Source organism: Phaenicophaeus curvirostris, chromosome 2, assembly GCF_032191515.1.
Source record: "Phaenicophaeus curvirostris isolate KB17595 chromosome 2, BPBGC_Pcur_1.0, whole genome shotgun sequence".
NCBI lineage: Eukaryota > Metazoa > Chordata > Aves > Cuculiformes > Cuculidae > Phaenicophaeus > Phaenicophaeus curvirostris.
The window spans coordinates 35231783-35249595 of NC_091393.1; the positions used below are offsets into that span (position 1 = coordinate 35231783).

The window sequence follows — 17813 nt, forward strand, 5'->3', positions numbered from 1 at the left end:
ACAGTACCCCATTCAGCACACAGCAGGATGAGGTAAAAGAGCAGCTTTTGGGGAAAGAAGGAATTAAAAGACAGCAACCTTTTTAATTTAGCAAAATAAAGAGAAAAGCAAACAAACGATCTGTTGTTTCTCTCTATAAATACATTAAGGATATAAAAAGCAAGAATCATTACAGACTTTAGAATCATAATGACAAAAAACATGGTTATAGAGTGGCCACAAACAAGAGTAACTACTAGATCAGCAAGCTCTGGAACAGCTTCTTAGGAGGATGCAGTTACAGAAGGCTTGACTGCCATTTAAATAAAGAATGATTAAATGTAAAGGGTTTGCACAATGCCAGTGCTTGTAACAGCACAGAAAAACTTGACCAAGTTCTTTCCTAGTCATGTGCTCCCCACTGCTGAAAGACCTTACCTAATCACAATTTCAGTTGCTTCTCAAAGACCACAAAGATGGCAAAGAATTAAAAGAGAAAAGGACAATTAAGTATAGAGGTATCTCAGTCTATTTTCTTTATGTTTAGGACATGAAAGTACACTTATGACTTGAGAATTCAACTGTGTGCATGCAAGAGTTAAATCTTTGAGACTACCCCCTCCCCCATTTTGCAAACTCAAAACAGTTCAGTTGAAGCATTTTGCATATTGTGCTTTAAACTTGTGGAAACCAGAGTGTTAGCTTCTGATAAATAAGACCTCCTAAAACTCTGCTAGCAATAATTACTTGCCACAGTATGCATTATGGCATCTCTGTTGGGAAGACTGAGTGGAAGTGAAAATAAAAGGCAACCAGAGGGAAACAGACATTCATGGAGGAATCTTTATAATATTTAAAGACACTGTTAATTAAGACATCAAATTAAAAGTTTTCAGTATTAACATATTCAACCAGATCTGTATTATGATTTAAAAGAACTTTATCAAATGGCAATCACCTTGTATCAATACTCAAAATTTATAAGTTCTGATACTATGATTCTCCATTTAGTTTACCCCTCCCCAAAAACCTAGTCTCTATGCTAAACCGATTGCATTTAAGCAAAGCATTATCACCAATTAATGTTATCTTCTCTTTTCAAAAAATTAAAATCAAGTCTAGCTTCTAATTCCTACTTCTGAAGAGATAAAAGTTGCACCTCAATAAAATTAACACCTTGAGAATTTGAATTGTGTCCGTAGGTCATCTAGAAGCACTATCTCACTCCTCTTTTGAAGGGGTGAGTTATTTATAAAACACCTCTTGACATAACTAACCTGTGGTATCTGAATGTTGTCTGCTGGTCTGCTCGTGGCATCTTTATTGTATTGAGGATCAAACTCGGATGCCCCAGCTAAAACCATGATAAGCCCTGCAAAAATAATTGGAGGCAGACAGAGAAAGTCAGCAACATCCTATGCCACCAAGCAATTTCTTCAGAATTCTCAGCCATAAAACTTATTCCCACTCCAAACAACCATGAATATCCACGTTCTCTATTTAGTGAACCAATTACTACTGCCACAGGGCAAAAGAGGCAAGAACCAATGCCTGGTACAAGACATTATTGAAGGCATCAGGTGCAGCGTTTGATTCTAAATGTCTTCAGAAAAACAGACTTCTTTGGGACTGGCAGACATCTGCATGCTCACAGAACCATTCCTCTCAGCAATTCATTTGCCTGCAGCTGCATCACAACGCATGCACTGGAGGGGGGAGCAGCATAAAATCTCAACTCAATCCTCTGTTTAGTCAGCACTGAAAATTCAACAAAATTGGTTCTTTTAATTATTACAAAAGCACTTCAATACCAACACATTCCACGCATATGATGGACTGCTTTTTTCCTATTGTGATTGGGAAAATCCATACTACCTCAAGATACTCTGTTGTTTAATTAAGATCAAAGACCTACACAAAGGGTTATTCTAGCCTCATTATGAGGTTTCCGCTCATGAACGTATCAGACCTCTTAGCCTTAGACAATAAGAGAAAGCTCACTCTATCATTTGCTTCAGTTTAAGTAATTTTTTCAGCAATAGTTACTCAAGCTTCATTCTTAAACTTTGAGAAAGACCGTTATTTTTGCCTACTTGCAGTGCTCAGCAAATTCCACCTACTAACAACCAGTCAATTCCCTGAGCTTCAATTTTTACTTCCATTCTCAATTATCTATCTACTTCCTGAGCAGAGCATATGGAGGAGTTTCAGACACCTATACTTTGCTGTTATCAAGGTACACAACTGTGGCTCATCAAGAAATGAAGTAAACTCATTTGTCTTGAAACCTAAAACAAAAGATTGAACACAGGGCAAGTCTCACCATTTCCCTAGCCCAGTCTGATTACATCAGCCCAGACTTAAGCCTTGAGTTTTGGCACTGGTACCTCACCATTGTGGAATGCTCAGCTGAGAAAAAGCCCAACCTGATCACACTGTTGTTTGCCTAGGCCACCTCAGTTGTGCCTCATTTTTCATTCTGACAGCACAACAGACCTCACCTAAAAGACTTGACTAGCCTCTGACCCCAAGACTCCGCAAAAATGTTAAGTCCTTAAATAAACCCACTTAAATACAGGGATAATTTTTCAACCTATCTTCAGGAGAAACAAGGAAAGCCTCAAAAGGTATGCTTCCAAGTAGCATTCAACATGAAATAATCTACTGTTGACAAGCTTGGAGAACGAAGAGAACAGGTTTGCAGTCATCTCTGTAAACTTCTAAAGATGTTTCACCTACTTTCCCACTCCTCCTTTCTCAATGAGCCGTTTCAAGAGGGGGAAAAAGCACAGGAGTAAAACAGGGTGGAGAGTATAAACTGGTATAAATTATTTCCCCACACAAATCCATTTGTGCTTTGACTAGAAAGTGAACATACTTCCATGCTCTTATCTCCTAGACTTCTTTGATTACGCATGAAGCTTTTCTGTTCAGTAGTGAATGCACACATCAAGAGTGGATGCTTCTAGCCATCTTCCAGCAAATCTAAAGCTGAACAACAGTGCAATTCAAAGCGTACAAGAATATATTTATAATTCCTTTTTGAGGGTTTGATTTTTGGTTGTTTTATTCTGCTTTTCAATTGCTCTGAATATTCAATCCAGTAAAATCCAATCTGTAACTCACTGATATCATGTAAATTCTTCAGGCCCATGCCAGCCTCCAAACTGAAAGATGCAATTCTGCACCTGAGGATACTGTAGACCAAGACAAAGTCCAACATAATGCATCTACAGACTTCCACAGGAAAAAGTTTATTTCTTTAAAAGTGGGCAATAGAGAAAAAAAGCGTTTATCAAAAACTATAAACAAATAACAAAGTAACCTGAAATTCATAAAGAGCAAAATTCCTAAACATAAATTTAGCTATAACATATCAGTTAAGAATAGAGTACTGGTCGTGCTATTTTGTTCTCAAGTTAAGAAAAATGACAGTCCCTAGAAAATTCCCAAGGCCCATTTTATTAAACTAACAGAAGAAAACACTGTTACAGCCTGCACTCTTAGTGGCTGCATAGTAACTCAGGACAACAAGCAGATTAGCATCTGTTTTTCCCAACACACAACATACATATATTTATATATGGATGTACATATAGATCTATATAACTCTCTCTCACAGACAGTTACATTTTCTTACAGATACTTTTCAATTGACACAAAATGAAGTTTTAACAAAATTTCAAGGAACCAGGAACATTATTTTAACCTAATAAAGGCTTACAAAGCAAAAGTATTTTAACATCAGCAGACAGACATTTCAGATGAACACATCAGCATTTCAAGATGCCCTCCACTTACGTTTCATGTCCATGTTCCGTGTCTTATAGACAAAATATGTATATATTTGCGTTGTCCGAATGAGAATCTGATCTCCACTGTATCGTATTGACCGGTACCACCAGGAACCCTGAGATATTTAACAAGAAAAAAAAAAATTGTCAGCTACAATTAAACATTGAAACAGCTATGCCAGATCTCCTCATGTCTATTCACAAACTGTTAACTCAGCCCAATTGATTTTACCTATGTTACAGTCAACTGAATTTCAGAAAGGGGAAGGAAACAAAAGAAATTCTTTACCAACCCAAATTCTAAAAGCACACCAAAATGTTCAACAGAGAAAATCTAACGCTAAAAAATTTTAGATTATCTCTAGCCTACAGAATTCCCCCAACATACAAGCACATACTTATTTGTTCATTTTTTTGTTGGTTTAGTGAATCCACTGAACAGTAAATCCACTGGATTTACCACTTTCTGTATACATGGTAATTCCCTACTGTGTGACACAGCATTCAAATGAAATTCAGTTTAGGCAGACCAAGGCCAAACCAGGAACATTTCTTCCATTTTAAGAAAATTTCAAAAAATAACTGAAGTCACCAAATCAGAAAATGCTTTTTTTCAGAAGGGGAATTTGGAGGTGGCCCAGTACCTTTGCTGCAAATTTTCAGAATTAAGTCATATGCCTTCAGGTTAACAGAAAGTTTACCAGACTTTCAGAAACATTCCAATAGTTCCCTCATTAACATTATAGCAGTGACTTCAATTAACGGAATTCAGAGTACAGTGACTGTACTCTGTAACATATTTTAAGGGAAATGGTGTGCTGGGTTATAAACTGCAGTCTGTTCATTAGACTCCTCCTTCTAAGCAAAGCTCACTAACATGAGAAAACACATCCATGACACCTCAGTCTACTAAAGTTTATCACAAGTGAGAAGTAATAAGCACTAAAGTGATGCTTACTACTATTTTAATAGTCAATAACATAAATTACCTTACTACAGCAAGAACTCCGCAATTTAATTATTGGGTCCCCACCAATTTTTTTAAACAAATTAGGTTTGATTCTTCCATGAACAGAAGAACCCTGACACAAAACAGTACATAACTTTAAAATTTTCTGCAGAAAAATTTAATTATAATCCCATAGCAATTCAATTTTTTTAAGTATAGGTACTAGAAGAAAAATGTAACTATAACCAGTCCAAACCTACATGAAAGAACCCGTCCTAACTGCTTTTGCAGATATAGCTAGTCTCCCGTGCCTCATGTACAAAGCACTTGGGTCAGTGGAGGTCTAGGAAGGACTAGATATCAGTACTTACCTTTTTCTGTTGATCCAGATTCAAATGGTGAAACTAGCCTGAATTTTAGATGCCTATCTCAGATATAGGATGACTAGACTGTAGTTAACTTCAGTTTCATTATTGATTCATAAAAGAGAAACAGGCCCATTAAAGGAATGAATCATCTTTGCATGTCTACTTCAGAATGAAATCATAAAATAACTTGCTCCATAAAAGTGATTATTCCTCCCTACCAACTAATAAGGAAATTTAGAGTGACTAGTCTAAATGCAGACGCTTACATCTGGTATAGGGGCAAGAGGCAGTAGACTTTTTCCTCTCTGCTCAGGATATTTCTTCATAACAACAGAATGGATGTTTGCTTTCAGTTGACCTATGACAAACCTGGTATAAACCACTAAAAGTACATGTACACAAAAAAAGCATCAGACACCAAATGAAACCTAAAAGGAAAGATGGAAAAAATATGCAGACATTGTACCCTGGACTTTAGACTCATTCAACAATTTGAAATCACCACATCTCATTTTCTACATTAAATTCTCAATTATGCAGAAAGATTCTCAAATAGCAGGGATACTGCCTGGCTGTGCCTCTGCACACAGAGATACGCAACACAGAGTTGCCAACACCCCAGGACACTTTCTCAAATGAAAATCCTCTTCCCAAAAGCACGAAGGGTTCTAGTTGTCAGTTTTTGGAGTCTTTCTTCATACCACACCCCAAACACATAATGACTAGATAAAGGGACATTTTTCAAAAGTAATGCTGTGGCGTAAGCCCAAGCCCTGAAATACCACACACCTGGCAACTGATTCCGTGCACAAAGAGATCTCAAAGGCAGACAACTCATAGCATATAGAAGATCAATAAAAACTGGAAGTTTTGGAAACAAAGGCAGAAAGGAGAAACCAAACCAACAACCTGTTCCACACGCAGTAATCATTCTAGTACCGCCACCTACAGACCTGTCAGTCCTGGCTCTACACTAACACCACTGAATATACTTGAGTTTATCACATCATTATTTTTCAGGTGATGAATGACAGAAGGTACAAGACAAATTACATAACTCAATCTCTAGCTCTTGTGATATCCAATTTTCGCTACAGCCCTCTCTCTCTTATGGCACTGCATTTTTTCCAAAAAAAACTCTACAAGAGCTACACCATAATAATAGAAGATACCCACATTAAAAATGTTCACTTGCTTTCTCCATGAAAGGCAAGAATGAGCAACTCTACTTATGCCTAAGATAGCCCTGTTTACAGCTTGGTTAGAGGGTAGAATAGTAATCAGATAATACTTACCACAACAACTGGAAGAATAACCATAAATGCTAACCCGTATACAAACAAAACCTAGAGAAAAATATGAAACAAGGAATTAGACATTTCAGTTACTTAATACCACTCTCATTTAATCTTTATTCTAAAACACAATCAAATAGTATTGCCACAAGCCTACTACAAATTAATGCAAGCATAACGCCTGCTCTAAGTTGTTCTTCAAAAATAATGAGTAATGTAACCAGCTGAGTTTTGTTTAAATAAGAAGCATCAGTTTGGTGTAAGATATCTTAAATCACCCAGATTGTCTCAGGTGGATTTCTTTAATAATTAAAGAGTTGACAGTTAAACTGTGGTGCAGCAGAAGTGACTACCACATTAAAAGAATCAAGCAGGCAAGCCAAAATAACTTACAGCAACAAATGCAGAAGGAAACATTTAGACACTATGATCACAGCATCACTTGCAAACCAAATGGAACTACAGAAATCCAAACAGTCTATATGTGTTTCCTTCCAACACCATACATTTTGTAGCAAAGGTGACCACACTATAACCATCATCATTCCAATGACAGCCTTCCAAGTACATCAATACTGTGCTCTCAAAGGTTACATTTAAGCTACTCTAACGCTTTTGACACCTAAAATTTGCTTCAAAAGATGCGCATTTGGACCAAAGTATTATTAACAACATAGTTTGACTAAAACGTGTTAAGGTGAACACTTGAAAGTTCATCTTAAAATCCTGAGGCAAGCTGACTCACCAAAATAGAATTTTTCTGATCCACAATCCAAGCTGGCAAAGCTATACCAAAGCTTGTAGCTGTAGGATGAAAGAAAATAAATTCACTGTAAAGTATTAAGGAATTGTTTTTAAGTCGCATTACATCTAACAAACCAGAAAAACTCCAAACAACAAAACCACCAACCCACAAGAAAATCCTTTTATCACTTCGAGGCAAATTCTAACAAATTCAGAAAAGCAAGACTAAATTAGAAATACACTCAAGCGTGCAATAAAATAACAAGACTTAAATGCAACATCTGAAATACCAAAGATTTTAGCTTAACATAATTGGAGTGAAACAGATATGCAAGATTTAATAACATATTAAAAAACAAGAAAGATTTCACAGATGGAAAGATTTTTTGCCTTGCAGAGTTTTCAGCAGTTTTAATACATATAGGTCAGTAAACACATAAACTGCAAGAAAACTTCAAGTAAATGAATCCTAAGGAAAAAGTTTTATTAGTTTGTAACATAAGGAAGCAAACTGTAAGTTGTACAACAAAACTCTGACAGTTCAAATTTGTGTGATTGGGAAGAAAGGAACACACTTCAATTCAAGAGGAGTTAAGCTGCAGAAAACAGACGACATGACCCTCTAACAGTCACACCTGCAGTACACAGATCCAAATAAAGAACAGCATGAAATAGCTTGTTTTCCACCACTTCAGCAGTAGTAAACTGAACTTTGTAGACACTACTTATCCCAACCCTAAAAGTGCTATGAAATGAAGAAAAAAAAAAAAGACTACAACTTCTACGCCATGCTTAAAAAATAAAACCCAAAAACATGCTTTCTTCAGTACTAGCAGGTACAAATGACGAGCATTGCCTTAAACAGGGAGACTGTGTACTTATGGTAGTATTCTGATACTATCTCCAGTATCAGAAGAATTTCCATCAGAGTTCCCTCACATGCCATCCTGTAACTTCATAATAAAGTTACAAACTCCATTTACGACTTTTGAGTTGACCTTTCAAGTCAATTCATGTAGATAAAGAGCACAAATTAGTCCTGCAAACAGCAGAGCATCAACCAGCAGCTATGTATGGAAGTTTCCTTTTCACTTCTAATGAGCACCAGAAGCAGCTAGAAATACACAGTATTTTTCCTCACAACTAGTCCACTTAAAACACTGGTTGCAAAGATATATAAGTAACTCACATATGCAAATAGGAGGGGGCAAAAGGTCCTATTAACTTTCAGTCTTAATTTATTTTAGTTTGTATCATCTACTGTAAAATTTCAATACACCATTATCAGGATAATTTCTACATAGTGACCTGCCCAGGAAGAATCTACTAGCACCAGGATGATCTCCAGAACTCACTCAAGATAAAGGTGGCATAAAGCTACACAAACAGTACTGCTTCCAGCAGACTCATACACAGTATTTAACACATACATGCATATTCACACATACACGATTTTGAATTGTGTTTATTCCCTTATGGGTAGTTAATTTTCCAACACGCGTTTATACTGCCTGATGATAAATTCAAAAAAATGTTCAAAATTGGCAAGTTTCTGATGAGTAATAGTCTATTTTTTTACTTAAGACTTCCTTTTAATACTGGCCAGTCTCTCCAGATACTTAGTGAAGCTGACTAATTAAAAATAGCCCTTATCTTTTTCCCCCAATAAGAAGTTTGAGAAAAGTAAAAGCAACTTCTTTCCTGCCTTTTCCTCCCACCATCACCCCAGAGCCAGTTTTGTAAGGAAAAAAGTGATCAGATGCACTGCCTGTAATCATAGGGAAGATATATACATGTTAAGATCTGAGTTCAAATTATCAGATATTACACGTCTCAATGCAACGAAATTACAGACCTTCTCTCATTCATAATCATTACCTTGTGGTCCATCTGGATTACCAAATTCTTCCCAATTTTTTCGTGATTCTTCATCAGTTAAACTAGTTTGAAGAAGAGACACGAAGTTAATACAGCGGTGAAGAAATTTCTCTGAATCATTAACATACAGAAACTTTAAAGTGTGGCATTTATATCATCTTTAAGAGATGATTTGACAGGCTAAACAGCTTCTGCTATTGTTCATATGAAATCTGATACGAAACAATACTGGTGTCTTCCTTCATAATATACAAGCACTGTCATTCTTTTAGCACTGTAACAGAAAAGAAATCAGACACAGAAGGTGTGCCCTCATACTGGAGATACAACAATCATTTCCCTTGAGTGAGTGATCCACCAGCAAAAAGCATTTTTCAATGTCAGGTTTCACTACGGCAAATTTTGAAAGACAAAGACTGAAAACATTATCTTTCTTCTGCAAGGAAACCGAATATGCAAGATTAGTTCATACAGCATAAGTTGTCCACATGGGCTTTTATTCGCTTATTCTAGATACTTAACTTTTGCTTGGTGGTTGTTTTTTCCTGGAACTCCCTAGTTTCATATTTAAGAAGTGAGAAGACACCACCTCCTAAACTTTACAGTTTCTAAGCCTGTCTCTATAATGACAGTTTCTTGGCAATAATATACAACCTCAAACAAAAGCCCTGTCACTACAGAGAAGAATACTGCTTTAGGAAACAGAAATCACACATTCACTATGGAATCTACGTGGAAGATTGTCTCAGAAGAAATAGTGTATCAGACATCTGACCATTTCTAAGTCTCCCACTTGCTAACAAGCAGCCACACCGAATGGTATCTTCTATATTCTTTCAAAACATGCATGGCTGATAAACTTCACCATCATTTACTTCAAGATATGCCTGTGCCACAGCCCTTGCACTAGTGTTTCAAGTATCAAATTGCATCATCACGCATTCCAGTGCTAGCTGGCAAAGAAGTAAAATGTTCCAGGAGTTCAGAAAGCAATACTAGAATATCCTATAGAAGAGACTTTCACAGTAATGCAAATGTGTCTCAAAACCATTCACGAGAGTATGACACTGGCTCCCCTTTTCAGCTCAACTCAAACAGGACTCTCAAGTAGTCAGTAACGTCAACCAGTCAGTAATGTCAACCACAGACAACTCACAAGCAGATATCACCAGCTTGCTCAGTTCTTAAATGTGATTGACCCAATAAACCCCTACAATGGAAGAAGGGTCAGACAGGACAGGCAAGGGCAACATACCATGAAGCTCTGACTGACCACAGTCACTCACCACAGCTACTGAAAAGACTTGACTCTGTCTCAACACACAAGACCAGAGGGCAACCTTTGTTTTATTTAAACACCTATCAAGAGTTGAGCAGATCAACCGGTAGCATGAGTTCATTAAAGTATGAACGCCTCCTTGAATTGGCAAGACCAGCATCGGGAAAGCACATACTTGGCGCAGCCCAACACAGTATAAAAACTAGACAACTAGCAAAATAATTTTTACTTGAGCTGGCTTCAACACACACACCTTCCTGGTACCTGAGGATGCCCAGTGTTGTGACAGTGAGCATGTTAGAGAGAATAGTAATGGGAAACATTAGTATTCTGATTGAAGTGTGTATTGAAATTGTTGTATTTGATGACTTACAAACTATTCTAAAACACAATACAAATGTATTCTGCTAAATGAGAAATATCATGTAACATCAACTGTGTTCAGATAAAGAAATTTGATATTAAGCATTACATGCTTCACAGATGCAATATCTAGAAGAACCTGGTCAGAAAGCAATGGACTTTGACTGACAATCAGAGTAAAAAAGAATATAAAGCTATATTAGCATTTCATTTATGAACAGCATTACAAAATCCAAACCCATATCTTGGCTACGGAAACATTTAATAAAAATGGATTTCCTTCATACTGAATTCTAATATTACATATTGGGTCTCAGATTAAAAAAGCTGTAAGCAGAGTTAAGGCCCAAAAAGTGCTCTGGAGGAAAAGAGGATTTGAGGATTCAGCTTTTAAGAACTACATAAGTAATATGAAACAGTCAGTGAATGAAAAAATCAGGACTGCAAGGCAAGTGCAAATGAAAAGGGACGTGGGGGTGCCGAGAGAAAACTGAGTCAGAACCAAAATGAAACACCTTTGTCACTACATGGGAACAGAGTTAAAATACTGTCTCTCACACTCTTTGGCTTTATCATCAGGTTAAACGAACAATATATTTATTTGCTGCAGAGTTGATCAGTTAAAAACCACAACACCCATCTCTGAGGCTTTATATATATAGAGATATATAAAGATATATATTTACCTATCTAGGTAAATATCTACCCATCTATCTCACACTGGAAACATTTTTCCAAGCTGGCATGGAAGTTTGATACAATGATCAAACATCTTACATTATTCTGACAGTTGCTAAAAAATCAAATTATCCTTTCTAACTTGTACAGAGGAAGTATGCACTGAACTGAAACGTGTTTTGACTTTTCTTACATATCTGAACACATTTTCCCTGGCTGCTTAGGTCATGCTTGCTATTTTCTTAGAGGTCTCCCATTTTTGGCAGACAAAAAAACCCAAAAAAAAACTTACGCTGCATAGGCCTTAGCAATCCTCATGAACATAACTTCATCTCCTCCTTTATCTGGATGGTATTTTAGCGACAGTGCACGGTATTGCTTCTTAATTTCTGATACACTTGCTCCCTTAAAAAGAAAAGTTTGAGTTATTAATAAATAAATCAAACCCATTCTTCTATATCTATACTCTAAAGCATACTGTGCAATAGTTCTCTGAACCATTCACTGAAGTAAAGAATCACGTTCTAATATAATATGACTATGAAACTACCTATGCATTTAATGGAGATACAATTATTTTTGTAATAACATTTTTATAATCATTACATTTTTAAAACAAGTTAGAAGTCATAGTCTAAGAAAGACATTCATAAGGCTACATATTGGGGTTTTTGTTTTACCTTGTTCACCCATCCGTAGAAAAAAGGTAAGACAGCCTTACCTGTTTGATAAATCTTATCTTTTCCTAAACATATTCATGAATATGAAGAATTCTCACTTGCAATATTCTTCTATTTAAGCAAAGAGTTCATAAATCAAGCATGATGGTTCACTTGCAGCTTGCAGGCAGAAATAAATCTGTCAGTCACCAGGAACAGTGGATTGCCCTGCTGCTTCAGAACACTTTTGACTAGAATCATCCTATCCATAAATTATTTCAAACTTCTTGAACAAAGGGAATACATTACTTAAACCCAAGAAGATAGATTGATTTTTATTCTAGCACAGTGCATTGTTAAATGCCACCAACAACCCCCTGTGCACTAACTTTCAGGTTGGACTGTCAACTTCACTACTCGAGAAAACCCACAAAACTTTACAGGAACTGCAGATGAAGTTTTTCTAGTAAACTATCTGCCAAGTTTAGCAGAATCATTACCACAGGACTCTCAAACGTTCTGTGGCAGAGAGGCCTAGCGTGCTGACCCTAACTGCATAACAAACACACAAGAAGTGATTTAAAGACCATGGTACTATTTCAGTAAGTTTAAACCAGAAATTAAACTACCCTGAGGCTTCAGTTTCTATTACTTTCTCTCTCTTTATATAGTGCATCTACCATTTTCCACCACTTTTTCAACAGCATGCCTGCCTCATTTAATACAAAGGATGAATTTACTCCACAAGAAGTTAGACTTCAAGTAAAACCAACCATTTCAAGACTAGACAGATGAATGCCAGGTGAGTAGTAGAAGCTGGAAAGTGAGTAGGAGATAGAAAAAAAAAAAAAATCAGACTTCTGGAGAAATAATGAGTTTATGGCTTACATGAATGCTACTTATTAGAAAAAAAATCATATTTTTAATCTGCAACAAAGGCTATATGCAATCCCTGGTAAGCTGATAAACTTTCCACCTATCATTAATTGCTTGCTTCTCACTTCCAGAAACTTGGCCACAGAGGTTAGGCCTGACTTAGAGAAAGGCTTAGCAGCCTGGGACAGTTGGTGTCAGTCACACCCTACTTGGAACATAAATATTCCCTATATTAAGTACCTAAAAAAAAATTAAGGTCCTAATTATCTTACTGAAAGAATCTAAAATTATAATCAGTTTTAAGCTTCATGCCTCTGCCTTTGACCCCACCTGTAAAATGGCAGTAAGGACACTCACTCAATAAAGCCCTAATACTACCAGAGTGACATAGCGGATTTAAGTGATGCACTCTAAAAAGAGCTATTCTATGTTCAAAGTGCTGACATTTTATATAAAATAAGGTGCATGAACATTATGTGGACTTTGTTCACACTACAGTGTTTCTCAGGAAAAAAAAGCCTCTTGTAGTAAGCTGATATGCTAACGAGACTTAAAAAAAAAGATCTTCGTCATGGTGTGAATACAAATAAGCAAAATTATTGTTTATGAAAACTTTCAAGTGCTTGCCTGCAACTCACACACTCCTTTTTCTTCCAAGTTTGGGGGGTTCTGTTTTTTATTTTAACAACAGCATTGTGATTAACTAACAACACTTCAACATCTGTATTACTTCACTATCAGCAGGATTGCCAACAACTCTAAATGTTCCACTTGAATTGTTACAGAAGAAAGCTGTTAAGTGTCCTGTAGTCTGAACTAGAAGTTTTTCAGCAGGATTTAACAGACATCCGATAGCACAGAAATACAAAAACCCAAACAAGCTCTGGAATTTTGGACTCCTATTTTGAGCCCTACTTCAACTGACCTATCTTCACACCCATCTCATGCCCCTTGTTATGTCTCTGGCTTTAATCCAACTTGTTATGACAATATACTCCATCCCTCTACCAGTTCTCAGAGCATTCCAGGTAAAGAAAACAATACTGGAAAAGTTGCATGCCTTGAGCACAACTGCAAGTCTTCACTGACAAACATTAACTTAGAATTCACTAATTCACCTTCTTTCCCCTCAAGGTTGCTACTTTGCAGAAATTTTCCAAAGACGGCAAAAGATAATCTTCTGATGACCTAATCACTAGTGTGACTTGTTTAACCAAAGTTAACCCAGAAACACAAACATCTCAACTACACATTTCCAACAGATACCACCCAACAGTAAAAGTTTATCTTGTTCCTGTGCGTCAGTGAGAGAATGGAAGTCAGCAAGCAGTCAGAGAAAGTAAACAGAGGTTGAATTTAAATAACTTGCTTCTGCACATGACAGGCAGGTCTTGTTCTACCTGTCTAGCTAGAAACAGGCCAGAGTGTACTGATCTGCTCTAGTAGCTTTCTTAGGGTAGAAAAGCAGTACCAGTGATGCCCACCCTTATGCTGAGAAGTCACATGACTAGTAGCAAGTGATGTGTTTGTTAATGTCCACATATATATTAAGCCCTCCCACACTAACAATACTCCTCAAGTTTGATCAAAACAGATACACTCTAAGTTCTTCCATACTCTTGTGTATCCACAGTGTTACTCCCTTAGACTGGAGAGTAAAAGATACCTCAGACTTCAGAAGGGAAAAAATGACTCTACTGTTACTCAAACAAGGAGCTTTGTATCAGGAATTAATATCAGCAGATAATTTAGTTGAGGTATTGTGGTTAAGACGAATTAAAAACGAGCTTGACAAGACTAAACAAGAGTTTAAGAGATGTTCAATAAGTCTATCTGTCAAGCATTTATTTTCTAGATAAACAGTACATCTTTTCCCCCACCCCCCAGTTTAATAAAACATTTGGCTGGTTTCACTGTTTAGAATGTTGTTTGCATTCAGATGCAAAAGAGTCAAGGTAACCTTTACGACATAAAAACGTGCATCACCAACACCCTTTAGTGAAACCTTCAATTGACAGGAGAAATACTGCCATACAACAATAAATCAAATGAATCCATATTCTTGTTTATACAGTTTATTTAGCAGCATTCCAAAACACTGCTATTGAGAAGTTTTTCACAGGGCATAGAAGGCTGAATGATTTTTTTTTTTTTTCCTCTACAATGCAAGGCAAAACATCACAAGATTCAAAACAGATGAAAAAAAATCCACCTCACTGTATTAATAAATTCAGTACAATTTTGAAGGAGTTAGACATGGAAGTTATAAATTAGTACAGACGCAGGCAATAAATATCTAATGACTGACTTCACAATAAATAGCAGCAACTTTCAGGTGCCAAAAAAAGAACTTTAGTGAAAGTATCTAGTGATTTTGTTAATGCTTCATTTAAAAAAAACAAGTCTTAAATTTGACATCTACACATAGATTATACAGTTACAGTAGTACAGAGTAGTGAAAGATGCTTTTACTTACAGGATCCAAATGTAAAACCTCATAAGGGTTGTACTCTTGATACTCTCGGTCTGTTTTGGAAACTTTGTAAGCAAGAAACAAAAATAATGCCCAGCCAGCAAGGAGAACTATTTTCCTGTTTGGAAGAAAGAATTTAAATGTACAAATCCACTAGCTCTAGTATAATTCTCCAAATACAGTAAAAAGCCATTTGATATCAGTCTTCAAGACAATATTAAACCAGCAAGAAACATTAAAGCATTTTAAAGCAGGTATGAGTACTTCAGTTATAACACCATCTTTGACAGAGGTGAGACAGCTGCTCTGACTTTTAATTATTCAGGTTTTTTTAAATACAGGCAAGCCACTATCAAAGACACTTTCTATTCTTTAACTGTCTCTCCTCAGCAGATACACAACAGTATTTCCTATTTTTAAAGGATGACTTTAACTTCATCCTAGACAAAAACAATGCTAAAAAAAATCTCCAAATGCTGAAACAGATACAAAACAGACAGCAAAATATTTTCAGGGTAGGGTTAATAAAGAACTAAAGGATATAAACCCATCAACTCCAAACACACAAATTACTATTATACATATTTACATATTAAATATTTAAATCAAAAGCATGGCTAGCACCACTAACTTCAGTGGGGGAGGATTGGTTTTTTTGGCACTAATAAGAGCACTGTTTACTTATTTATTAGTGCTGAGGGTCACTGGTTTCATTTAGCAGATATTTTATAAAGGATAAACAGCACCTATCTTAATCTCAAACCATACTAGATAATAATGATTACCTATTAAATGTCCTGATGGACAACAAATTAACCACAAGCCAGCAATGGTATCCTGAAGTGCATTAGAAGAGTGGCCAGCAGGTGGAGGGTGGTTACCCTCCCTTCTCTACTCTACCCTAGCAAGGCCCCATCTGTAGTGCTGTGTCCTGTTCCGGGCTCCCCAGCTCAAGAAAGACATGGAACTACTGGAAAGAGTCCAGCAGAAGGCCACTAAAATGATCAGGGGACTGAAGCATTTCTCATAAGGAGAGGCTCAGTCTGTTTAGCCTGGAGAAGACAGAGGGGACCTTATCAATGCTTACAAATATGTAAAGGGTGCCAAGAGAATGGGGCTAGACTCTTCTCAACAGTGCCTAGGAACAGAACAAGAGGCAACGGGCACTAACAGAAATACAGAAAGTTCCACCTCAATAAAGAAAAACTTCTTTACTGTGAGGGTGACAAAGCACTGGAACAGGCTGCCCAGAGAGGCTGTGGAACCTCTTCCTCTGTAGATATTCAAAACCCACCTGGACACATTCCTGTGTAACCTACTGTAAGTGAACCTACTTTAGCAGGGGGGTTGGACAAGATGATCTCCAGAGGCCCCTTCTAATCCCTACTAGTCTGTGATTCTGTGAAATTTCTTCTGTGACACAAAAAACATTATTACAGAACTAATTCCAGCCGCTTCGATTACAAAAAAAATATTTTTATTTTAAAAAGTGTAGGAATTACTTTAATGGAAAAAGTCATGCAAATGAAATGTACTTACTTTACTGTAGGAATTATGTTTTGTTGTGGTTTCAACAGTCGCAAACGATACCACAAGCATCTTCCATATACATTTCTTATATTTTTTAATCGAATTTGCTCTATAAAGAAATAGAGAAAGATTGTGATTAACCTGACAAAAATCAGAACAAACATGCTCAACTCATCCTGGAGCAGGTGGTATAAAATCAGTTGCAGGACTAACGAAAGGTCCAGCAATATTGGAGGAAAGAATGTTTTCCATCAGTTTAAGTGACACTGCACATCCATAAACTGAACAAGTTTTTCAGATTCTTCTCCACCACCTAAAAGGTACATTTTTCACACACCATATAGCAACCACTGTGAATCCAGCCTTTGCCTGGCTAATGTGCACCTGTAGGTTTTACTTCTGCCATTTTACACTCAACTCCAGTTAAATCTCTCATTTCACAGTATGTAAGCTACTGTGTGCAGGCAAAACAAAACAAACCAATCCCCAAAAACCTAGCTTACATGCAAAATGGTGTTTGTATACAACTAAATAGTGCAGATAGAGCACCAGCTACTTCCTTCCTCAATCCAAAATACAATCCAATTTCCTCCTCTTCGCAACATCTGCTTTTTATAAGTTGCCTTAATTTAAGTTTTTCCTCTTGAAGGAGAAAAGGAAGGAAGAGTAAGATAATAGCTATTAGTAAGCTATGTAATTCACTAATAATAGGCCTTTAGCAAGAAACTATGTATTAACAAGTTAGTCAACAAGATTTTCTCCCATGTCCTTTCAGGACTGGAAGGAAATTGCATTTATACTGTAAACACCCTGACAAGGCAGGGAATCTCTCTCCGATAAAAATTTTAGTTGTATTTCGAAGTTAATCAAGATCAAGTTAGTCTTGGTCAAGGAAGTCTTGCTTGCTAAGAAAAACACAGTGGAAAGCAAATAGCTTGTACAGAATTT

At 36.6% G+C, this 17813-nt stretch overlaps 1 protein-coding gene across 1 annotated transcript in view; it reads right to left on the reverse strand.

The window, feature by feature from the left end:
* The window catches only part of SEC63 (SEC63 homolog, protein translocation regulator), a 56894-nt gene that overhangs the window by 23217 nt on the left and 15864 nt on the right, over nt 1–17813 (reverse strand). Inside the window, exons 2-9 of the mRNA XM_069851691.1 lie at nt 16875–16974; nt 15339–15453; nt 11620–11732; nt 9008–9069; nt 7131–7189; nt 6386–6436; nt 3781–3889; nt 1257–1351 (exon numbers count right to left, since the gene is read on the reverse strand). Of these exons, the coding sequence (XP_069707792.1) occupies nt 1257–1351; nt 3781–3889; nt 6386–6436; nt 7131–7189; nt 9008–9069; nt 11620–11732; nt 15339–15453; nt 16875–16974 (704 nt within the window). The remainder of the gene's footprint in view (nt 1–1256; nt 1352–3780; nt 3890–6385; nt 6437–7130; nt 7190–9007; nt 9070–11619; nt 11733–15338; nt 15454–16874; nt 16975–17813) is intronic.